The sequence below is a fragment of the Prunus mume genome, linkage group LG2 (assembly GCF_029339155.1).
Source record: "Prunus mume cultivar Tortuosa linkage group LG2, ASM2933915v1, whole genome shotgun sequence".
Classification (NCBI taxonomy): Eukaryota; Viridiplantae; Streptophyta; class Magnoliopsida; order Rosales; family Rosaceae; genus Prunus; species Prunus mume.
This window is the reverse complement of record NC_142699.1, coordinates 7,357,227-7,382,105: the sequence shown is the minus strand read 5'-3', so window position 1 is coordinate 7,382,105 and position 24,879 is coordinate 7,357,227. Positions and strand designations below refer to the sequence as shown.

The following is a 24,879-nucleotide window of genomic DNA, read 5'->3' as shown; positions in this document are numbered from 1 at the left end:
GGTGCTCAAATTGGGTTCAAGTGTCATCTTGATTCTCGTTTCTTCCAACATTTACCAATTTTGTGTTTTAACTATGAAGATTAGTTGAAGGGAGAAAAAAAAAGAGAGCATAAAATAAATATTTTATTTCCTTGCCTTTGTAGACACGAGAGAGGACATGGAGACCCACATGTACACGAGATTACGGGTTTGGAAATGAAGCCTTGACATGATTGTGAGCTGCAAATGTGGTGAGATTATTCCATTGCGTGTATATGCATATAGAACACATATAAGTCATTTATATTTTTTTATTTTTCTGCTGCATTATTCTTTCTTTTTTATACAAATAAAAGTTTAAACTACTTTAAATTAATCTAATTTACGAAGAGAAGAACTTGAACTTGAGTGCAAAGGCGCCCGCGCTGCCCTCAACTGGCATTGCTAATTTTTTTCTATAATTTGAGCATATTTACAAAGATTAAACACGTGTTTTATACATGGGCTTGCCCATGCAATGCACAGTGATGAAGCCAGCCCAGTATCCCAATTCTAAATGTACCTTTCTACCCTCTTCCCCCCCTCCTCTCTCTGGGTTTGGAGGGAACTCCTCTGCAGACCTAAAATTCCCATTCCCAACTGCCATTTTCATGCTCTCACTGAACCTGAGACCCCTCTCAATCATGAGCAAGAGACAAAGACCAATTCAATCTCCTCCATCAACCCCTCCAACCCCACAAACCCACAACCCCAAAAGACCCAAAACCATCCTCAAACCCACCAAATGGGTCCCACTCAATCTCACCCAATCCGAGCTCTCCTGCCCCTCACCTTCCCCACCGGCCAAACCTTCAGGTGGAGACAGACCGGCCCTCTTCAGTACACAGGCGTTGTTGGGTCCCACTTAGTATCCCTCAGGCACCTCGAAGACGGTGAACGTTTCCTACTGCCTTCACCACACCACCACCTCCGAAACCAATGCCAAGTTGGCCTTGCTTGACTTTCTCAATGTGGGTATTTCTCTGGCTGGCATTTGGGAGGTTTTCTCGGCCTCGGATTCGAGGTTTGCTGAGCTCGCGAGCTATTTGGGCGGTGCGCGCGTGCTTAGGCAAGACCCAATTGAGTGTTTGATTCAGTTTCTTTGTTCATCAAATAACAACATCCAGAGAATTACCAAAATGGTAGATTTTGTATCTTCGTTGGGGAACCATTTGGGTTCTGTTGGAGGTTTTGAGTTCCATGAATTTCCATCTTTAGAGCGCTTGTCAATGGTCTCAGAGAAAGAGTTCAGAGAGGCTGGTTTTGGCTATAGGTCTGTTTTTAATCACCACTCGATATATTTATATTGTTTGCTTCATATGCATATATTTATATTTGGATTCTAAATCTTACTCATTACTGTTATTCTGAGCTCATAATATTGAGATTTGGTTTGTTGGGTTGGTTTGTATGGGCAGGGCCAAGTACATAACTGGCACTGTAAAAGCTTTGCAATTGAAACTTGGTGGAGGAGCAGAGTGGCTTTTGTCTCTGCGTAAAACGGAGCTCGAAGAGGTGATTGAAGCTCTTTCCACATTGCCTGGTGTTGGTCCTAAGGTTGCAGCATGTATAGCTCTTTTCTCGCTTGATCAACACCATGCCATTCCTGTTGATACACACGTGTGGCAGGTATGCTCTTTACTGCTTGATGTTTCTACTTTACAAAAGCATATATGTCATTTGGTGCTAGACAAGTTAATAGCTTGATGAGTTGTTGATCAACATAACTCTTTTAGTTTAGGGGTTCTTTTGCTAATGTTTAACAGTTATGTCTTTGTGTTTTGAAAATTCATAAAGTGCTGATGTGTGGATGGTTTTTTTCTTGATGGGGCTGAGTAAGATTGCTACTAGATACCTCATACCTGAGCTAGCAGGTGCTCGTCTGACACCTAAGCTCTGTGGCCGTGTGGCGGAGGCATTTGTGAGTAAATATGGGAAATATGCTGGCTGGGCTCAAACTCTGCTTTTTATTGCTGAATTACCTTCCCAAAAAGCCCTTCTACCAGCACATTTTTGGAATGCAAAAGAGAGTAAAGCTGCAAAGAAGAAGGATCGTAAATCGCACACTGCAGTGGATACTTCAGTAGTTGATTAACATGACTTGACAATTGGAATCTGCATGTTTGAGTTAAAACCTTCTAGTTCGATGATTGCATCACACTGACAATGTGCAAGATGATTTTCTCCAAAACAATTTAACTCCTCCTCACAAATCAGGACTCAGGAAGATGAACAATAGTGAAATATAAGCTGCTTATTGGAAGGTGAGGTCCAATTGCATTCTATGAAATTTGTCACCTGTTCCTTTCAAAGTTTATGCGCTCATTCTCATTCTTGTGTACCTTGCACTTTGCTCTGTATCATTACTGCTTGCTAACATATATTTCTAGGCGGTCATATTGTTGAGAATAACTTGGATTGGAATTGATGCTTGTTCAAACATTATTTGTATCTGAATCAAGAAGTTGTAGATACACCCACATTATTTTATGAATCAAGTGTCTATATTTTTTGGGTAAACAGCCAAGTGTCTGTCTTACCGCTGGTTTAATGTAGGAACTTGTTCGAGGTACATTTAATTATTTGGAATTTTTTTCCTTAGTATCAGGTGTAGAAATGAATCATTTGCCGACATGATTAGAGAAATACTTGAATGAGAAGCTTAGCAACCAACCAAAATTTATTGCCAATCCAAACTATACTCGCATCATGTGCATTGTGCATCAACCAACAAAGTTTTACTGATGCTTGGGCATGGATCACCAAACTTTTGTAATGATACTGGGATGGAACATCTCCTCTTCCCTAGACAAGCCTGAAAATTTAAACCATGATTAGAACATGTAAACATGGAGAAGATAAGAAGTTCTTTTGTGTTTTGGGAAACCAAATGAAGCACTGAAACTATGCCAAAAAAGGAAAAGAGATGCTCACCTGCTCTACAATTGCTTTGGAATTAGATGAGTGGCAGCTTCCGGTGGCATAAGTTTTACAATCACCGGAAGGGTTGCCAAAGCTTGAGAATAAGACTTTGGAGATGCTCTTCTTTGGAGGACAACTGAGTTGAATTTTTGGCCTTCTACCAAGTTTCGTTTTAGTGTTATTCTTATTCTGAGTTTTCTGAACCAACCATTTGCTCACTGGGGGTAGATGTGTTTCAGACACATGCCCACATACCTGTGTTACTGAAACTTTGTCCAGTGAAATTCCAAGGGGGTCACCGTTTTCTTCTTCCAGGAGAACTAATAGGTTCCCAGTAGGCTTGAGGAATGATCGAGGTACATTGTACCTGAAAATTGAAAGGTGTAATGTTGTGTGCCCAAAGTACTGAAATAACAACAAATACATAAAGTTGGTATGAACTGCATACCATGTCTGTGAAGGTTTGCCTATCGGGGTTTGGAAGGAGACCCAAAATCGGCCGATGCTTTGGCCGTTAACCCAGGCTTCACCCTTTCCCATGGAACCAAGATTTAATGCAATAGATTCATGTCCTGCTGGTGCATCAAATAGAATCTGCCAAAAAGCCAAGAATTAAAGTTGTGCAGAGTAGAGACAATAACTTAGAGCACACCTATATAACGAAATCTAAGATATATATCTCAGTTAATTGTGCAGAATTTGATTTCTTTAAAATTATATTTTGGCCACATTTTGCAGAACGTAGATTCAAAGAAGAATTATGTACTTTTACCTTGTACCATGTCAGTGGTTGATGATCAGAGCTTCCCAACGTACTCCATTGAACTTTACTTGGTCCACTGTCGCTATGGATTTGTAACTTCTCTCCATCCAGCCCAACCTTCATAAAACAAAATATAAATTTATGGAAGGGACATTTTTAAGGGTAAGCAAATTCAGCTTTACATTTAGAGATAAGATACGCTGAAAAGAAAATCACCTGATAGCCCCATGAGCTTTTGCTGAAATCTTGATCTTCAACCCTCACTTCATGTAATCCACCCACTTTACGCTCTAGATATGCTCCATTATCCTTCACATAAGAAGTAAATTTGACTTAAAATTCCATGCAGACAACAATGACAAATTACAAACATAATTGTAACTTTACACTGTGTTTCTTTGCCATGATCATTGCATAAAAAAGTCATGAGAAAATAATGGAACAAGAACTGAGATCGAAATTTACCGGTAATCCAACCATTGCACTAAGCAAGGAGATATAATTAATCCCTTTACTCAGAGTAACAGTTTGCTCCAAGGAAAAACTTTCATTCCTGTGCCTTCCATGTGCAGATCCTAAAGAACAACATAGCCTTTCCAATAAGTATGTGAAATTGGTGATAAATGAGGAAACATAAGTGAGATACAAATTTTACCTGTAAATACTCCATTTACAAATGCATGCAAGACATGTCCATGTGATTTTACACTTAATGTAGATTGAGCGTCCGAATCATGCTGAAAGCTGCTTTTACACAATGAATTGCAAGGACATCAGTAAATGGCATGGTTCGGTCAAATTCAGCCAACTCCTCATTTCTAGTTAATGATTTACCTGAAAGTGTACCAAAGGTAATCAGATTCATCTTTCGTTATACTTATTTGCTCCGGTAATGTGCTTGCTCGCAATGTGGTCTTCTCGAAATTTGGAATAGCTTCTTTGTACTCTTCCCAGTTTTCAGCTGAATCAAACTTTTGAGCTACCTGCCATGATCTTGTAGCATGTTGTGCACTTACCTGTTGAAGGAGCCATTTCAGCAACCGAAAAATACATACGAAATATCTGAGCTAATTGCTGCTGAGTTTCATGAATGATAAGGTGTGTCTATAATATGCTTTGATTTTATATATGTTGAACTCAAACATGACATGAAATGATAAGGAGCATTACCTTTGCAGTGTTGAAGGCTACTTTTTTGCAGTCTGGTAGGATACTGATTGACTTTGGTGGCAATTGATATGAAGATTCTTGAAAGAGGACAGTGGCATGTTTAGGTCCCTTGTTCACCAAGAAAGCAGCACATTCTCCTGATAGTACTTTGAAGACATAAGCCTGGTGGAAAAACATCGAAACCGGTATGTTTTATTTTACTTAATTAGTTATGTACTTGCTCCAAAGAAACTATTCACTGCAAAGAAAATCAGTTCTCATCAATGCTCTTACATCTTGTAGTTGGCCCAAAGAGATACTAGTTTGTTCTCCAGAAAGTAGAGCACTGGAGGCTAGCTTCACTGCAGCATGCAATTCCTTAAGATGACCCCATTTTGGTTGCCTTATTGAACCTGTAGAACTCATCAGCTAAACAGTTTCAAATACCAAATACAAGAAGATGCAAATATGCTCCAAGGAAAAAGATTGTAGAAAATCCTACCGTACTCATCAAGAGGAGCTTCATCATAATAACTAGTCACCACAAATGGAGAAGCTGTTCTTCCGAAATGGGTTCCTCCATGATACTGGATCAAAACTGTATTGTGAGTGAAAATATTGTGTCGGGTTTTTGATGCAGATTTGATGCATATGCTATATGCCAGAAACAAGATGAATATACCATGTAGTAATTAACATAGCTTCCTCTGTTCTTTGCAATAAACAGCGCAACCTGATATGCAATTTCTTCAGCTGATCTTATGTATGGTTCACCACCGTAAACTTGGTATCTTCAAAATCAAAAACAAAATTTTGGCATAAGTTCAGAAAGAAAGGAAAAATAAATTTTTAGTCAGATATTATGATAAAGACAGGCATATCAGGAACAATGAAGACATACTGGCTTGTCCAGTTCTCTGTCCAAAGTGATGGCTTATTGGGGGAATTAGGACCAGCAAAAGTTTCTCCACAATTCATCCCATTGCATGAGTTGATCTGCAGATTGCAGGATTCAACTTGTCAAAGAATGAGAATAAAACCGAGTTCATGGTTCGAATCGACAATAGAATATGACGACATAACATTCTGTCAAGCAAACTTTACGGGTGCCCGTGAAAGCTTTGAAAGGCTATTGACCCTACTATTCAAAGGAAAGAAAACTAACCACAGGGTCTGGAGCATCATCTTGTTTACACATAACCCAGGGCACACCAGTTTGCTGCCCCACTGCCATGGCTGCAGCCCAACGAACATAAGGGGGTCCTCTTTCATGAAAAGCTGGTTCTACCATTTTGTACTCGTTCTCAATCTACGTACATGTATACAATACACGTTTTGATGTTTATTTATTTATTTTATATATGTATAAATAAATAGTGCAGATGATCAAAAAACCATTTATAAGTTTCTGCTATGGACTTAACCTGTGACAATATAATTGGTCCACCTTGTGAAGCATACAAATTCTCTGCTTTCATCATAGCGACCATTTTCGTTGTGAACTTTTCCATTTCAGTCTGCAATTAACAAATTGATAAGGGTGTTACAAAATTTTGATTAAAGAGATAACAAAGATGTTAACCTCTTCAACAATTTAAGTTTTTTTTACCTTGAATGGTTCGTTATCAGATCGGAAAACAATGTCGGGAATGTCCCGTAACCAAATTGGCAGACCCCTGCATCACCATCACTATAGTGTTAGTTATATAACAATGTTATATTATCAGACGGTCAATTTCCATAATACATTTAAAGAATCTTACCCGTACGACCATTCACTCTCAATGAAGGGTCCAATTCTAAGGCAGACGTATAGGCCTTGTTTTTGGACTTCCGTAATGAAGCGTATTATATCCTGTCTTCCACTGAAATCAAACTGCAAAACAAAGATTACCCAGAAGTATTATTGCATTAATTAGATTCTGAAAATGACATGAATTCATTGAAAATTTATAAACTTAATAGAATATTTTTTCTCACCTTTCCTTGTCGGGGTTCATGAAGGTTCCAAAACACGTATGTTTGTATCACGTCGATTCCTCCTTCTTTGGCTTTGGCTATCAAAGATGGCCACATCTGAAAATGACATGAAAATTGGAAAATATATACAATTAATTTGTATAGGTTTAAACCATAGCTTTAGAAAATGCTACCTTAAATTATATGGGTTAGAAAATTGGTTACAGCTTACAAATTGGGCTGAATCAAATTTCTTTAGAAAAAGAAAAAGTAGTATAAAACCGTGGTCAACTTGCATGCTTTCGTGACGAATTGGAGTGCTGGTAAATAAAATTTACATTTGGATTCAAAAATATTTAGATATGAGTTTTCAGTGGGCTTCAGGTAAGTTTTTATTACATTCCCACTTATAGAAATTTAAGACACATAGACTAACACGATGCAATGGATACTAATTTATAACTAATGTGAATTTAATAAAGGCGTCATTAACTATAAGCATATGCCACGTCATTAACTATTATATACAACTATATATATTGGGATATATTAATACAAACGATAGTCTAAACTACATGGGAGGGGGTTTTTCACACACACTATCAATGTGTCATGGAGATTCGAATCTGAGACCACTGGTCTACAAATCAAGACTCTTTTTCCACTGAGCAAGATCTCGTTGGCACAAAATATGAATTTTAGTAATTTGTGAATGATCATTTGCACACATTTTCCACAAATCATGCAGAAACTAGCTGCAATTTTCTCAGCAAGAAAATATCTTCTTGGAAGAGAGCCCTTGTCTTTTTCTTCCCCTTGTTTTTTTTTTCGGGTTTTGTGGCGGTTTTTTATCTTCTTATTCTTACTTTCACTTCCTCAACTAGAGGGAAGAAAACTCTTATTTTCTCAACTAAAGCAAGAAAGACCACTATTATAAGTCATAGTTAGGCTCTTTTTGCATTATGGATTCTAGACTTTAATAAGCTTTTTCATTCCTTTGCATTATCTTTAAATGGGCTTTAAAAAATTTATAAAAAAATAAGAATATGAGAAAATGTAGAAAAATAAAAGGCAGCAGAGAATCCAGCTCTGCTGCTGCACTCACCTACCCCAAAACAATGAGAAATGAATGATTTTGTTTCACAAGGCAAAACCCAGAATTTGGATATTCAAATGAAAATGGAAATGAAAACCAATCAAGAACAAGAATATAAATTATTATGTAATGCAATAAGGGTACCTCAGGAGTGCTTCTGGGATAATGAATGGAACCAGAAAACAGAATTTTGTGTTGGCCATCTATAATCAAAGACCTTGCATCATATGTGACACTGCCAGCCTCAGAGTTGCAGACAAGGCTCATCTTTAACAACAAAGCAAAGCTGCACAGAAGAAGCCACACCATCTCCATTTATGCCAGAAAAGCTTGTACAGAAGTATCTCAGAGTCCAAGGAAGGTCTCAAAATTCCACCACCTCCTTATTGGTTGCAGATTTCTGAGCCCAGAAAAACAAAAGGGTTTAAAATCTTGTAGCAGATTCTCATTGGGTTTGTCTGAGATGGCCAAAATTTTAAAAGAAAAAAAAACAACTTACTCAGTGGCTTAGAACAGAGTAGGCACGTTGCAATGGGCCTGCAGAAATCAAGTTGTCTCTTTCACTAAGTATATTTAGGTCTCTTTTTCCTGCAGGGACTTAGCTTTCTCTGCTATGAGATCAGAGGCTTGGACCCTTCACTGGCTCCATGCCTTTTGAGTTTCTTCAACAGCTCCTCTGCTTAGTTCCTACTACTTATAAAATGTTTGTCTTGTCTTGGTCACCAGGGGAATGTATGTATGTATGTATGTATGTATGTATGTATATATCTAGTTTCCGCCGTATATGGTAATGTACGTTGGGATTTTAGACTCGAAATAATAATAACCATTTTTGCTTTCTAGCTAATTCAATTCCATTAAACAACCTGCTCCTTTTGGAATTCGCATGGGGAAATGGAATCAAGAATTACCAGGTTTATTTAGTAGCATAGGTGGTCGAAAATATATGCAAAGTGAAGCCTTTTTTTTATTTTATAAAATGGCAATATATAATTGCAGAAAATTACTGCGAATCTAGACCACATATTCAAACAACAATCAACTTTTATTAATAGTTCCAATTCGCAGTCAGATAATATAATATTTTCCTATATATACGTACACATATATGCGATTATCCTCATTATTATGCGTAGATTTTTTTTTGGGTCGGATAACTCAAGCAAATAACTGAAATATTAATTACAATTAAGAACGTTTTTATTCAAATATATGCAACTTTGCGTGCATAGCTGACAATTGGATTGGCGTTGAAGTTTGTTGTGACAGGTTTAAAGATTAATGCTATACAAGTCAACTTATTATATTAAATATCAGAAATGTTTTATTTGTTTTCTGTTTAAGCCCACTTTAAATTTTATTTATTCAAAATAAATAAGAAATTGTCACATTAATCGGACTTCGCAAGCTATATCTTAAGTTTGTATCTTATAACACGGCATGGGTGGGTGCTTGTTTTAAGGGAAAAACGTGAAGCATACTCTGTCTGTCCCCTGTAATTGACTTGCATTGCATATAAAACCACCAGCTAATATATATATGTATATATGGTTCTTTAAAGTAACAAGTAGATGACCAAAAGGGTTTCGAAAACTGAATTACTTGGGGCTTTTGCCATGCATGATCAGCATGATGCATATGTTTTCGGTTTTTCTTTGGCTGTATCTCAACCCTGCGTGATCACTGTGGTGTTTGGATGAAGCATCTCGCTTGTTAGTTATATGTCCACATACTTTTGTTGTCGATACACTATCTATACAGATATCGATACACTATCTATGCAGATATCATACCAAGACTTCAGGTTATCTACTTCAAATACAACTACCATATCCTATATAGGTTGTTCCTATCTTTAAGCCAGGAAATTTTATTTTTTTTGGGACGAAAGCTTTAAGCTAGGATTGGGCTTTGAGTATTGTACTTGATTTGCTTGGGCTGACCAATACGGAGCTTGAATTTAAAACCCATGTCCAGAGTTACAATTAAACTCATCAAACAACGGCTAGAACTTTAGTCTAATTTAATTAGACTAATTCAATGCAGTTCAACCCACCAATCAAGACTTGAATCTACTTAATTTAACAAGCAAGATAAGCCCAAAGCTAAGACAATCAAGAAGCAATCCAAATAGGAGATAGCCCGTATGAGATTATTGAAAAGTGCCGAGTTAAGAATGAGGTGCCTTATGTACAACTAGTTATATTCCATATTTTTGTACCATCTAATGTTTTCTCTTCATTAATGAGACGAGACAGTACATTGAATGAGTAGTTGAGATTGTAGATATAATAACACTCAGTTTAATATCATATGATAAATCTATAAATTATTCCATTCCACTTGCCGTGGTGACCAAAACATTGGAATATTAATTTGTAGGAAGGATTTTTGTTCCATTCTTTCCAACCAAACATGACCTAAAAGTTTGGTTTCTTATAACTAGATAAAGCCCTCATTATAAAATGAATCTTAACAATATATATATATGCAATGAAATTGGGTTGATTTGATAGACATAACCCAATAAATTTGGATCCATGAAATTGGCCCGGCCCATATCAATTGTTTTGACCCAATGCAATAAAATTTTGCAAAAAAATAAAAAAAAAGGTTGAAAGAAGACTAGAAGAGCTGGAGTGACGCCGAAGAAATCAGGCACCATTTTTATTAGTTTCTTGTGTTGTTGAGCCAAAGCATTTTGCACAAACAAAACAATCTCTCTTCACTTTCAGTCTTTCAGTGAAGAGCAATTTGATTTTTATTTTGAGCAACCTAATCCCCGATGTCGGTAAGTTGAAGCATATGCATTATTCCACGCACAGATGCTTATTAGGGTTTTGCAAATACCAAATTGAGATTTGATTTTTGTTTTCAAAAAATTTGGTTGCAGATCTTCGAGTACAATGGGAGTGCACTGATCGCAATGGTGGGCAAGAACTGCTTCGCCATAGCCAGCGATCGGCGCCTCGGTGTTCAGCTCCAGACCGTCGCCACCGACTTCAAGAGAATCAACCAAGTCCACGATAGGCTCTTCATCGGCATCTCTGGCCTCGCCACCGATGCTCAGACTCTGTAGGTTCCTTCTCTCTCTCTCTCTCTCTCTCTCTCTCTCTCTCTCTCTCTCTCTCTCTCTCTCTCTCTCTCGTTATTGCTTTTGCTTTCTTTTGTGTAATTTTTGGGGATTTTGGTGTGCAGGTATCAGAGGCTTATGTTTCGCCACAAGCTGTACCAGCTGAGGGAGGAGCGGGATATGAAGCCCGAGACTTTTGCCAGCCTCGTCTCCGCTATTCTTTATGAGAAAAGGTTTGAAATTTGCTCCAACTCCAATCTGAACCCCTTTATGTATAAGCTTAAGAAAATTTGATGGGTATTAAATATGTTAGCTTAATCTGAATGTTAAGTTCTATACAATTATTTCACGTTAATAACATTTGATGAACTACAGTATAAGGGTTTTCTTCCTTTTTTGTGATTTAGGTTTGGCCCATACTTCTGTCAGCCTGTAATTGCTGGGCTAAGTGATGAAGACAGACCATTCATCTGCACCATGGATTCAATTGGGGCCAAGTAAGTTAGTTTTCTTCTCTATTTTTCTGACTTTCTCACAATTTTAGAGCTGCCCAGATGCTAAAGACTTCACAATTGTTTCTTCACCTTCCGAAATAGGATAAATATGCTTGCTTTCTTACTCCTTTTGATTATATGTTTTTACATATATGTTTATGTGTATTTTGCTTCTTAGGGTAATGTTTGTATGTATATGCAGGGAACTAGCAAAAGATTTTGTTGTTGCTGGTACTGCATCAGAGTCCCTTTATGGTGCTTGTGAGGCAATGTTCAAGCCTGATATGGTTTGTTTCTCCATTCAACTTGCACTACCTTTTCCCATGCACGGTCAAGATTTGTTATTTCATCTGCCGTATTTTTTTTTTTTCAAATATGAGATTTTCAGTTTTTGGTTCTTTAGATATTCTGGCAAATCATACATGTCTCCAATGTATAATTAACACTCAAGTGCTTGACTACTAGACAATGTTCGAGCGCATTGTGATTCATATATTAATTTTATAAATGCGTTGTTTCTACTGAAAGTAATAGAGAATAGGGTTAAATTCAAGAAATATATAGTATAAATGAGTTTATTGCTTCTACTGAAAGTAATAGCATAGGGGGAAAATTCAAGTCAAGGAAAAACAAGCTGAGAGATCTACTATTAGTTGTACTTTTCTTTTCTTTTCTATCTTGTCAGCAGTCAAGTGTAACATAAACAAAAGCTGCATAGAGATAAACAGTTGGCTCCATTGCCAACTGAACTTCATTAACCGATCATGAGATTTTGTGGGGTTTAACTCATGGTAGAATTTATTAATTGCTAATAAGTTAAAAATCTTTGTGACATTGTTTGCTTCTAGTCCCTGCTAAACTTGCGATCTCCTATTTTATTTTCTTACATTATGGGAGCAACTCTAACAATAGTGTATCTACTAATTGTCACTCAGGAAGCAGAGGAGTTGTTTGAGATTGTCTCTCAAGCATTGTTTTCATCAGTAGATCGAGACTGTCTGAGTGGTTGGGGAGGCCACGTCTTTGTTGTGTAAGCCTTTCATACTATTTAATTTATTCTTATTATGCAATATCTATACAAACTGTGTTTTTAAGTAAAAATAGGTGTATGCGTGCGCGCGTGTGCGTAGGGTGGTACTTGGGGGGGGACTAAGATTATACTTTTCATTTTGTCATTCGCAAATATGCTATGATGTATGTTTCACCTGAATACGCTATAAGGAAAATAGTTTGTCAATGCAATAACTCTGACTGTAAAACTGGGCTTTGCATAATATGATTAATGTTATTGTTAAAAACCGAGAATCCTGTTTGTCCTGTAGCCACGTTGTTGTAATGCTTCTTGAGACTGCCATGAAGCTACTTAGAAAGGAGAAGACACAACATTTATCAATGGCGCTTACCATTACATGTAGTCAGTTATCTATGTTGATGATGAAATAGAGCATTAATTGTAGCTAATTCCCTGCTTAGAATTAAATCCCAGGAATCAATTTCTATTGCGGACTGAATTTGTAATCCATTTTACTGGATTTCTTCTGCTTCCTTATATCCTTATTCTCTCCATATTATGAGTTTCACATTAGTACGATGATAAGGGTTATTTGTTTCCTTCTATTATGTGGGAGGTAATACTACAATTTAACATGTGTATTCATTCACTTTTCTGCAGCACACCAACTGAAGTGAAGGAGAGAATCTTGAAGGGAAGAATGGATTGACCTTGCCACATGGCTTGTAGTGATACCTCTTACCTTTCGTTCAGGCTGCATTTTTCCCTCGCGTTTATGTAGCTTTGACTTGAATGGGCAGCCATAAGCTTTATTGGTGATCAAAGGCCCCTTGTTATGTCGTGTTTAGATTTAATGTACTTTGACGATTATAGACAATGGGGTCATTTGTTTTATATTAGGTCACTTCGAGAAAATGTTGGGAATTCAGATGTGCTTTTGAAGGTCAGTTGTTATGCTCGCGAATGTTTCTAAAGAAGTTGCACATTTATGCAGTTCTATTTGCCTTTTCTTTTTCTATTCAGCTAGTCGTTCCTTAACCACTGGCATCTACTGTCACTGTTCCTCTGTTTGGTTGTCCAGTAATACAGGTGGTACTTCAAATTCTTATCGAATAAATTTTTAAACAGAAAACCCGTAACGAATTATCTGCCGGAATATAGTCGCGCAACATAGGGGTTGCGCATGAAGAACCTTGTTCACTCTGTTTTTTGTGCTCTTATAGCTAAGCCTTTAAGAGTGTTTCCACCCATTTGTCATAACAAAAGGGGGAGGTAAGGGTTGTTACTATTCAAATAATGTCTGCTTTGGCTTTCTTTTTTTTGGGTTTTCCACCCATTCCATGGCAACTCTAGGGCAACTAATACTACTATTCACATGAGATACGAGGAGAGGAAGTTTTGGTGTGGGAAGTGAAAAATATGGCTAAGTATTTATAAAATAAAATAAAAGATATTTAGTGATATACCCATTCTTAGCACTAATATTATAAATAAACTTTACACCATTAAATTTCTATAGACAAACCCAAAAAAAACCTAAAAAATGACAGCTTACCTTATTGAATTTAATATTGAATATTAAATTACTTTGATGTCTATTGAGTGTTTTGGGTATTTTTATGAGATTTTGGGGTTGGACTTGTATTAAGAAATTGATGGCAATTTTGTAATTTAAAAGAAATTAAAAGCTTATTTGTTATGTTATAAATAGGTTTTGAGTGTGTTTATAAAGTCCATTTCATATGAAGTATTTTTATAATTTGGGCCTCTATATTTGGTATAATAGTGAATCTCCCATAAAAAAAAAATTCTGAAAATGTTAGTTTTTTTTTTTCCTTTCCTTTTTTTCAATTTTTTTGTTATTTAAATTGGTTGTTGATGTAACAATAACATCAGAGTTATGCCCAACTTTTGCCTTGGCAACTGGAAACGGGATTGAGGGCCTACAGGGTGTATTTACCATTGCTGGATAAGCATCAATCTTTTGTGCGTTAAGAATCTGATGAATGAATTGAAAGTATAAGCAGATCAGATGAGCGAATGGATATGTCTATTTAGCAACTCTTCACCTAATTTCTTGTGGTATAGTAAGTTAGAAGGTGAAAAAAAATGCCTTCACCCCATATGGGCTTAGATTCATAAATGGCCTCAAGGCTAATGGTTCTAATTTTAGGCCCTTTGATCAAAATAGCAAGCCCACTTGTGTAGGAGTTCTTCTGAACTTTCTTTTGGATCAAGCTTTCATTTGCTTAAAACAAGAAGCCGAGAACATAAAGGTAATTTCAACGAATTTCTTAAACAAGAGTTCATTTCATCTATGAGAGTTCGATGTGATTGAAGACCTCTTCAGGTGATCTGCTTTATGTGGGTAGACCCCTAATTAATTATTCTGGGGACCATGGATGTGTCGATAAACGAGTTGACAAGGGCATTGCCTTGGCCTAGAGGAGAGGCAATTGTGTGGGGGACAAGTCTCAATCTGGGACTTTGAATTTTGGAATAAGAGATTGTTACTTATGGGAGATCATTTTCTTTAGCACAAAACTTTGAATTAGGAATCTGGATGAAATCTATGAGAAATGGTTTTCCATTGCTTGCCATGGAAGTTACCTCTTCTCTAAGAAACCACATAAAAAATAATCCCTAGTTCCCCTCATATATCTCAAATGAATTGAGTTTTTGACACTGTGCTCCCGGAAGAGTTTGATCGTAGTTTTTGGAATGGATGGCGGAGAAGATCAAAGCAAGCAATCTACCAGGAGAACCCCTTTCACTGAACTCAATCAAGTCAGCTCGGATTTCATTCTAGCCATGGCAATGCAAGAACAAGAACAGGCGTACACAATGCTCGAAACCATCGAAAGCGATAGCAGCGAAGAAGAAGAAGATGATGCTTCCTCCTCTAATGAAAACTATGATCAAGACGATACGGCTTTCTTCCAAAGCAGAGAATTCGAAACAGAGTTCGGGTTTCTTGAGAACGAAGACAGCGGCAACAGCAGTGACCAAGAAATGGATGGAGATGATTTTGATGTGGATGAGCTAACTTATGAGGAGCTGATTGCACTTGGAGAGTTCATAGGGGAAGAGAAAAGAGGCCTGCCCACCAATGAAATTTCCACATGTTTGCAGCCCTACACAAGCAAATCACCATCATCTAATCAAAGCAAGACCGGCATTGACAGATGTGTGATTTGCCAGATTGAGTATGAAGATGGAGAAGCCCTGGTTGCATTGTCTTGCCAACACCCTTATCATTGGGATTGTATAAGCAAGTGGCTTGAGATTAAAAAGAGCTGCCCAATTTGCAGCACAGAAGTATCATCAACATCATCATCCAAAACCAAGAACATATAAACTGTTATTAGAAACAGTCATTTCATTTCATTTTATTTATTGGGTTTGTTTGTAAAATTGTAAATGTTCAAGATATTTATTTGTTATCACTTGTATGTAATTAATTAATCCGTTGCGATTTGGAAATGATAATAAAATTTATAAAAGTTCACGGCACATATACTTTATTCATAATTTGAGATTCCGTCTTTCTAAAATTTAACACGTAAAATACGTGACAAATAATATAAAAAGCATATGTTGACAAAGAAAGCACTAGAGCTGGAAGTGCAAGAAAAGCAGAAATGTCAATTTGTCAAGCTGCCTTTTTATCTTATCAAGAAGAACAAAAATAAAACCAAACCAATAGATTAGCATATAAAAGTATTTCGCATGAATGAACGAGAAGACTCTAATAAAAGTTCAATTATAATTTAAAAAGGTTGAAAGTTCCATGGCGCCGCCTTTGCCTTTAGGATACAGCTGCTGCTGGGTCGGTCTCAGAGCAGGTCTAGTTTCGTCCTCATATGCACCGTTGGCCAAAACAAACCTCGGCCTTCATTGGACATAATTTGGCACATCTAAATACTTAAGTAAAACAAAAGCACAAAAACATGAAAGTCAAGAAGTCTTTGTCCTTTAATGGTGCATGTTTAATTTTTCACGTCATGACAAAGAAAGAATTATGTGCGGGAATAAATTTCGATACAATGAACTTGAAAGATTATCGACTGTTAATGTATGTTGAGTACTATAATAAGTTTGTCTATATTTACAATTAACGATTATGAAAAATCATGCAGGTCGGTAACAAGTATTGATCACACGTGCATAACTATTCAAAAGAAAACTAGTTTAGATGAGAATGTCTTTAAAAAAACAAAGTTGTTCGAATGGTTTCATGATGCTACTAGAGTTGCAAAACCAGCATGACCAAGTTGCAAATTTCAGCGGCCTCCCTTCATTATTTTAAGGATTAACACATGGACTAAGATTGTGACTATTTTTGGAGGTGTGGAAAGAAAATAAAGCATGAGACAAATTGGCGGCTGATTTTAGTGCGGCCGTAGAAATGTGTCCATTTTTCATGCGGGTTGCTGGGGACAGATTTTGACAAAAGAAATAAAAAAACGTGTTCAATTCACTTGGTCACTGGGGCCAATTTCTCCACAATGGTTTAGGACACAGCTATAGCTATAGCTGTCCCTTAAAGTAATATTAGATTTTGGTCATTTTAGGGCAGGTTGAGATCTCTGTAAGCAAGATTCTTTTGGTTTCACACCCTAGACAAAGTCTTTTCTTCTATTTTTGTTGGGATTGTAAATTTTTTTTAATACAAGCGATAGTTTTAACTATAAAAGAGGGGGTTTCTCACATATACACTACCAAAGTGTTATAAGGGTTTGAACCTAAGATCCTTGCTCTGCAAGTCAACATCATTTCCCACTGGATTGAGATTTTATTGGGATTGTAGGTATTTAAAGATGCCCTCCACTAACTTCAGGATGAAAATGGCATCTCTTTCTCTCTTATGCAAACCCTTTTTTGAAGGTCATGGTCCGTTGTACAATGAAACTTTTTCATCTGCTCGTGCAAACGTAGAAATGAGGATCGGAACGAGAGAGAAAGAGGTTCCGTGTTTGACATTCAACCCTTCCAATATCACTTGTATTAAAAAAAAAAAACGAAAAGATTCAACGGAAAAAGAAAAAAAAAAAGAGGTTGGGCCAACCACCAATCAGCCCATGGTGCCCATAATTCTTGGTCATAAGCCCATCATATATTGTTTTGACCATCACTCGTTGAATTCTACTCTCACCTTGAGCATAGTGAATCTCAGCCGTCCAATCCCTCTCGGACCTCTCCTAAATGCCACCTACTCACGGAAATTCATTTTCCCAACAAGAAACCAAACCAAACCACCAAAAGAGAGAAATCATCGCAGTTAATTTAGGCATAATTAAGATTAAGATAGCTCCCAATCCTATCCAAATTAGAGACAACAATTTATTTATTTTAATTGACCAATGCCCCTTAATAATATATGGCCATTAGGGTAGCCATCTAGCTTGTGTACCTTTCATTTATGGGTCACTGTCTTGTCCACGTGTCCAAACAAGCACGAAGTTAATTCGGCGAGTGTGTGCTTTTGGCACAATAATAATAGCTCTGTTCACGGCCACCGAAAGCGGAGGAAACAGAGATCGCCACGTCATGGGAGTTGATAAATCCACGCCTTTTTTTTTATTTATTTTTGGTGGGTGTGTGTGTTTATCGAAGTGGACAAAAACTTTAGGAGGAACCGGGAAAAGTGGGACTGGAAATAACGTGATTTGTCAGTTTCGGTGAGTGCCCGCTACCAGGTACTAACCTTCGCTAGTCCCTGTCGTCGTAAACCATTGACATGTCGTCGGAGGAAAAAATAATTACTGAAAAAATCTAAAATTAAAGAGTTTTTTCTGTCAAAATTCTATAAATTGCAGGGGCATTAATGCTTTATCTGTCATTTGGTTCATGAGAAATGAGATTTGGTAATATGAAATTAATTATTTTTTCATATATAGTAAGTTCAGACATGGAAAATAGTTGCTTAACATATAGGAAAGTAGGGGGAAAGTGAAGCCCCTCCTTTCTCATTGAGTTTTGTCTTTCCTCATCATGGAAAAATTTGTAAAAATGAGCAAATATTAAATGTACATTTTTCATGACTATTTCGTTCCCATTAACAATTTAGAATTACAATATATATATATCATTCAATGCACATATATATATATATTATTTAATACCGGTATAATTAGAAAATTATACAAACTTTGTTTTCCATTTCTAAGTAAAATAAACTTGAAAAATAAAATAAATTGATATATCCCGATTACTTTCCGAGTATTACCAAACATAGAAAATGAATCTTCCATTTCTCATTCTTTGAAAAATGACATGGGAAGTGATTTCTCCTCAAAATCGTTCAATGAACCAAATGGTGCAAAAAGGAAATCAAATTGGGAAGCTATTGCAAATGTAATGGCAAGCATTCCCCATGCCCTTGCAATGATTATTTGAGATTCAACATGATTGTGATGTTAAATATGAGTTTTAAAAAAAGGTTTAATTTCTCCATTTATTTTATGTGGAATGTTGCCTCGATTGAGGTGACATTTAATACAATACACGTGCCGGCTATTAGAACCTAATACACGACTTTTTTACCTTGTCATTCGAAAACGGTGGGCAAAAATGAGGAAGTGAAAAATTCGAGATGTTTGAAGAACGAATGGTGCGGTTGGGTATATTCATACTCCACCAGACTTTTGTGAGCTTATTGAGATTGGTTATGGATTCCAACTCAAGTTTGTGGAAGCCCTTTAAGAGATGAATTGACTGAAGAATCGTGACACATTTATATGATGAAGTTTTTTTTTATGTTGATCAATATAATAAAATTAAAATGGCAAACAATCATTCACTATGCCAACGAGGTCTTAGCCTAGTGAAAACAACATTGACTTTCAGATCAATTGTCTCATATTGAACCATTATAGCACATTGACAATGTATGCGACAGTCCAATATCGCTTGTCTTAAAAAATAAAAAATAAAACAATCATTCACCATAGCATACCAAGAGTAAAAATGAGTCAAAACAATGGAGGTCATACTTGACACATTTGAGTATTATGATGACGCTTTATTTTCTCCCATATGAAAAAACACACACACAGCCACAACAGAAATATTTTGGATAAAGCAGGCAGCCGACCTATAAAGTTCATACCCATAACTTGGGATGATCTATATTTGAATTATTATTATTTTGATTGAAATGCATGATGAATTACACGTACACAGAACCATATCCAATAAATATCTATATTGTCTGATAAAAAAATGCTTTAAGGAAGAAAAACCAAAATAAATATTATTCCCACAATTTCCATATTTCCTTATCCCGAGAAGATAAGCCTGCCAACTTTAATCCAATCAAATATCTTTCCCATATTTTTGTAATTGCCAATTTCATATTTTTTATTATTAAGAAATGAAATAAATAATTGTTATAAGAAGAAATTTATAGTTTTAGCCGAATTTAAAATTCAGAATTAAACACATGTGCGAATAATACCAAACCGTAACATTTACATTTTTTGTTGTTGATAATAACCGCAATATTTACTCAACCCAGCTGTCGACATGCCAGCACACGTGTAGGACGACAGCGCTGACGTGTTCCGTCCAACCCTACCAGCGTACCATTGTCGACTCATTGACCCGCCGACTGAACTCGGATCCCGATAACGACCCGGCCCAGACCGACTCACGCAACCGTCCAAAAGAGATTACGTAAGCAATGACCACAGCGCACCACATGAACCTCCATCGACACGATGCACCACACTTCCATGCTCGACACGTGTCCGGCTGCGGTCAGCACCCTCCCAAAAACCAGTCCGCACGGACTGCCCAGAGAGAAAAGAAACGTTATCGCCCACGTGTATTCTAGAACAACCACCCCCTCCTTCTGCCACGTGTCCCCTTCTCTCTCCCCACGGCCTCTATATATTCTCCTCTCTCCCTTACGTTTCAAGTTTCAAGTGCCGACTAGCTTGCTTAGTCCAGAAGCCGAGAGTAAATTGCCAGCGAAACACACAGCACAGTCGAATCAAACGACGCCGTTCAGAATGTCCTCCTCCGATTTACAGCTGCCGCCCGGCTTCAGGTTCCACCCGACGGACGAAGAGCTCGTGAAGCACTACCTCTGCCGCAAATGCCAGTCGCAGCCGATTTCGGTCCCGATAATCGCCGAAATCGATCTCTACAAATACAACCCCTGGGACCTCCCTGGTAATTTTTCGCCTTCCAAGATTCGATTTTGAAATTAAAAATTGAATCTTTTTGGGAGTTTTCTCATTTCTTTACTGGTTTTTGACTAATTTCACATTTTCTGTTAACAGGTTTGGCGTTGTACGGTGAGAAAGAGTGGTATTTCTTTTCGCCGAGGGACCGGAAGTATCCGAATGGTTCGAGGCCGAACCGGGCGGCCGGGAGCGGCTATTGGAAGGCGACCGGAGCGGATAAGCCGATCGGGAGCCCGAAGCCAGTCGGGATTAAGAAGGCCCTGGTTTTCTACGCCGGAAAAGCTCCGAGAGGAGAGAAGACCAATTGGATTATGCACGAGTATCGCCTCGCCGACGTCGACCGCTCGCCTCGCAAAAAGAGCAGCAGCCTAAGGGTACACACGTTATTCTCTATCGCTACGCGTGTCAGATTAGGGGTAAAATCGTAAATTGGAAAATCTGGTTGATATGACGATGACGGTTCGGTTGACACGACGTCGTTCAAATCGTACTTTTGACTTGAATAATGTTCCTAAATGCCGAATGCCAATTGGGGGCGGGCCCCACCCGTCCTTGTCTTGAATTGGCGGCCATATAAATTGACGGTAGAGTTTTAGGCTGATTTGAAATCAACGGCGTAGTTAACTCTAATTTGGGAAATTTGAAATTATAGCATGCGAGGGTGACATATTAGTTTAGCAAGATAAGACTGATATTATAGGGGGCTTCTATGAGTGGTCTAGATTTAATTAACATTTGATTGACGGTCTGAATTTTGCAGTTGGACGATTGGGTTCTGTGTCGCATATACAACAAAAAGGGCACCGTCGAGAAACAGCAGCAGCAGCAACAACAGCAACAACAGCAAACGACGAGTCGTATGAGTAGCGGCTCGGAATTCGAGGACAGGAAGCCGGAGAATCTGGCGCGTCCTCCGCCGCCGGCTGCGGTAGCCCCCACTCGCCCGAACGACTACGTGTACTTCGACACGTCGGACTCTGTGCCGAGGCTGCACACGGACTCAAGCTGCTCGGAGCACGTGGTGTCGCCGGAGTTCACTTGCGAGGTGCAGAGCGAGCCCAAGTGGAAGGAGTGGGAGAAGGCCCTCGATTTTAACTACAATTACATGGACACCAGTGTAGAGAACGGGTTCGGGCCGCAGTTCCAGAGCGCTAATCAGATGTCGCCGCTGCAGGATATTTTCATGTACCTACAGAAGCCGTATTGATTTTGATGAAGCGGGGCCTACAATTGCATTGCTATGAGTCGCCGCATCGGACGGCAACAGGAGACCCAGGTCGATGAGAGTGCGTTTTCGATGCTGTGACAAGGGAAAGGGAAGGGGGATTTGCGTCGCGGGGTCCACCATTTGGGCCCAAGGCTGGGTGATTTGGGAGCGTTGATATAAAGATGATATATATAGATGGAAAAAAGATGATGGGGCTGGTTTTGGAAGATAGAAATATGAAGAAGTTTGGTTTTTAATGTGTACAGCATGTATGTATAGATATAAATAGGTAATGTTGTTCACATGATGATTTTGAAGGGCCGTCTAAATCGTAATATTTGTTCTTTGTATTTTTAGTTTTATGTTAGTGAATTGAATGTGTTCTTTTCTTTTCTTCATGTCGTGTGCCTTCCTACCTTTTCATATGTCTTTACAAAATGGTGGTTTGGTCCACGGCACTGAATTCAACATATTGACTCACCAACTTCGTAACAAGACTTGACCTTATACATTCAATGGATAAGCATTAAACGTGACAAGTTTTTCAATTCCAAAAAACGCTAGGCAAATGTTAACATGTCACTTCATCTTCACGCTTCACATGCTATGAGTTAATAAAAGAAAGTTATAAAAAAAACAAAACACTTGATTAAGGTTTTGTTGACGTGTTTAGTCTACTGAAAAAATGAACTTGATTTGTAGACTAATAGTCTCATATTCGAACCTTTGTGACACTTAGAGAAATCCTCCTCCCCTCATAATTTAAACTCATCACTTGCTAGATTTTATATGATATTGAGAATCGCAAAGTCTACTAATAAAAAAAAGAAATAAAAAATTGGGTTGAAACTGGTGGTCATAAGTTTGCAGGTTCTTATAATCTTGCCGGGAGAAAGTTGTTGCATCAAGAATGTGCTCTGGGGTTTACAGGCCACATTTTTAACTTTGAGGGCTACTTAGCCTTGGGCTTGGGCTAACATGGTCAAACAAATCTTGGCCCATATCCATTGTTGGTCTGGGATGACATTGAACCCGATTCTGCCAATTTAAAACTCTGGCACAAGCTTAATCTAAGTTGGGTCGAAATTTCAATTCAGAATAAACTTCTTTTTTCTTTTTTCTTTTTCTTTTGATACAAATCATAACCTATACTTTACTAATTACGGGTATGAGAATCGGCTGTAAGAGGGTGGACACACTGCTTTGACCAACTAACATAACTTCTTTATGTATAAATCTTCTCCACTATGGAGTCATAGCTTTTACTTGCTATTCAGGATCAACTTTCAAGTAGCGTAGCACAAAATTATCATAACCCTAATCCATATGCTTATCTTTCTTATTAGATTAAAATTCGTTTTTCGTTTTGTCACAAAGAAACCTTCAGAAAAACGTGACTTTTTGTTGAAGGTTCTTCAACTGAACTTGCGAGACAAAACTTCAGTGCTTGATGTAATTAAGTCAAGGATAAATCATTAAAGTAGGGGATAAAGAAAAATCATAATCCCGCAAAGCTTTCCACCTAAACTCTAGTTTACTTTACTAAACACCCAATTGACTAAATTGCTTACCGGACTTTAAAAAATGAGGCCATCATTTAAATTCACCACTTTCACCAAGAGCCACCCAAGTGATGAAATGAATGATGATGGCTTTTGAGATTGCACGCTGGGTTTTTAGTGGTTTTAATGGCCTCCATTAGCATCATTAATTCAACCTATTTGTAATTCCCACTTTATTTGTCAAATCAATTGGGTTTGAATTAAGCAGTGTAGATTGATTAGCTAATTGGTACCGTATCCCCACTAAACATCTCTCTATCCCTCATATAAATTTTCCTTTTTGTTTCTAAAATCACATTTGTTGTCCACGAAATTCTTGTTAGTACTTTTCAAGTTTTGTATGTGTGGCGTGTGCTCATTTCTCGGTTGGGATGGTTAGACGAAATTTCTTCTATAAAGGTTGGCACATGTTTACGCATTATTGTTTTTAGTGAAAACTTTCACGTAATGTGACAGTAGAGACTACATGAATGTGGAAGTAAAACATGGAAGAATACATGAATGACCAGAATGATGACTTTTGCTAATACCAAAAACCATTTGCAATAAAAACTCAATCAAATCTTGTTGGTATAAATTTTACTTTTTGTCTCTAAAGCTTGACCTAAATTCTGGCTTTACTCCTAATAGCATATGAACTCGTTTACAAAATACACATAAAAACAAATTTATCTCTAGTGGTAGATCACTTACCATCACATCCAAAACGCATAATCTTTTTCTTCTTCACACCTTATCTCTTGTTCTTGGCCTAACCAAAGATACTTGTAAATGTTGTAAGTGGAGGTTTAAACTCTACGGATCAAATTTAGATCCAAAAATCAATTCTTGATGTGAAGGTTCAAGATCAGACATGCCCCATGTGTTAAAATATAATAGGATGTGGGGGGAGAACCTAGCCTGGTATTATCTACAACTACTGTTTGATGATGATGTTTCAAGAGATGCAAGATTTGGGTGCGAATAAAACAAATTGTTTCGGTGGCAAATACATCTTCATTGAATAAATACATCTTCATTTAATACCCTTTTATTTATGAACCCTGCAAATTAATAATAATAGGATATTAATTCGAACATCTGTGGTCACCTGCCTTCCAACAAACCACATCATCATATGTAATATCTGTTCTATCAGATTAACCTAAAACCATTCTCTCGCAAAGCATGTCCGTTATGTCTTACGTTCCGGATTGATCTGCCAATCCACTCATGAATCCAAATGTAAAGCTCGATACAAGCAATGCAATGAAGGATAAATTTTCGTGTATGACCGTAACGATACCACGAGAAGAATATTGTATTCTTTCCTTAATAGAATGAGACATGCATTCCTCGTTTTTGCAAATCATAATTTGATACATATTCATTCGCACACATATCAAACTGTAATTGACAAAAAAGTACTAGTTCCTACATCTAAAAAAAAGTA

The 24,879-nt window shown here is 37.5% G+C and overlaps 5 protein-coding genes across 5 annotated transcripts; 4 read left to right on the top strand and 1 right to left on the bottom strand.

Annotated features, from left to right (window-relative positions):
* Nucleotides 1-509: 509 nt before the first annotated feature.
* OGG1 (8-oxoguanine-DNA glycosylase 1) lies at nt 510-2,538 on the top strand. Its single transcript, XM_008221382.2, is given in 5 exon segments — nt 510-795; nt 798-916; nt 918-1,291; nt 1,437-1,647; nt 1,859-2,538. Coding segments are annotated over 5 exon segments (1,125 nt in total). The 5' UTR covers nt 510-629; the 3' UTR covers nt 2,114-2,538.
* Nucleotides 2,501-8,573, bottom strand: BGAL16 (beta-galactosidase 16). The gene is made up of 20 exons (XM_008221383.2): nt 8,407-8,573; nt 8,052-8,307; nt 6,833-6,928; nt 6,616-6,728; nt 6,462-6,528; nt 6,277-6,369; nt 6,018-6,161; nt 5,754-5,848; nt 5,535-5,643; nt 5,355-5,439; nt 5,147-5,265; nt 4,874-5,035; nt 4,538-4,719; nt 4,359-4,447; nt 4,169-4,278; nt 3,920-4,012; nt 3,713-3,820; nt 3,389-3,534; nt 2,953-3,307; nt 2,501-2,833 (listed from the first exon to the last, which is right to left on the bottom strand). Exons 2-20 carry the CDS (start codon nt 8,220-8,222, stop codon nt 2,726-2,728), a joined length of 2,445 nt encoding a protein of 814 aa, XP_008219605.2. The 5' UTR covers nt 8,223-8,307; nt 8,407-8,573; the 3' UTR covers nt 2,501-2,725.
* A 1,964-nt stretch (nt 8,574-10,537) lies between these two features.
* LOC103319792 (proteasome subunit beta type-3-A) lies at nt 10,538-13,502 on the top strand. Its single transcript, XM_089047073.1, has 7 exons — nt 10,538-10,698; nt 10,801-10,982; nt 11,106-11,213; nt 11,388-11,477; nt 11,677-11,761; nt 12,410-12,504; nt 13,147-13,502. Exons 1-7 carry the CDS (start codon nt 10,693-10,695, stop codon nt 13,193-13,195), a joined length of 615 nt encoding a protein of 204 aa, XP_088903199.1. The 5' UTR covers nt 10,538-10,692; the 3' UTR covers nt 13,196-13,502.
* A 1,560-nt stretch (nt 13,503-15,062) lies between these two features.
* LOC103319794 (RING/U-box superfamily protein) lies at nt 15,063-16,005 on the top strand. The gene has a single exon (XM_008221386.2). The coding sequence runs from the start codon at nt 15,208-15,210 to the stop codon at nt 15,841-15,843; it is 636 nt and encodes a 211-aa protein (XP_008219608.2). The 5' UTR covers nt 15,063-15,207; the 3' UTR covers nt 15,844-16,005.
* Nucleotides 16,006-20,464: 4,459 nt separating this feature from the next.
* On the top strand, nt 20,465-22,234 carry LOC103319795 (NAC domain-containing protein 2). The gene is given in 3 exon segments (NM_001293271.1): nt 20,465-20,664; nt 20,775-21,052; nt 21,439-22,234. Coding segments are annotated over 3 exon segments (888 nt in total). The 5' UTR covers nt 20,465-20,501; the 3' UTR covers nt 21,886-22,234.
* Nucleotides 22,235-24,879: the final 2,645 nt, after the last annotated feature.

What these genes read in the sequence shown, in the direction of transcription:
- BGAL16 (XM_008221383.2), bottom strand. Translation starts at nt 8,222, where the DNA reads ATGGAGATGGTGTGGCTTCTTCTGTGCAGCTTTGCTTTGTTGTTAAAG. An exon ending in ATGATGCTCCAGACCCTGTG is followed by an intron (nt 5,849 to 6,017) that starts GTTAGTTTTCTT and finishes TGCAATCTGCAG; the next exon opens with ATCAACTCATGCAATGGGAT. An exon ending in AAAGCTCATGGGGCTATCAG is followed by an intron (nt 3,821 to 3,919) that starts GTGATTTTCTTT and finishes TGTTTTATGAAG; the next exon opens with GTTGGGCTGGATGGAGAGAA.
- LOC103319792 (XM_089047073.1), top strand. An exon ending in GCCACCGATGCTCAGACTCT is followed by an intron (nt 10,983 to 11,105) that starts GTAGGTTCCTTC and finishes TTTGGTGTGCAG; the next exon opens with GTATCAGAGGCTTATGTTTC. An exon ending in GGAGGCCACGTCTTTGTTGT is followed by an intron (nt 12,505 to 13,146) that starts GTAAGCCTTTCA and finishes ACTTTTCTGCAG; the next exon opens with CACACCAACTGAAGTGAAGG.
- LOC103319794 (XM_008221386.2), top strand. Translation starts at nt 15,208, where the DNA reads ATGGATGGCGGAGAAGATCAAAGCAAGCAATCTACCAGGAGAACCCCT.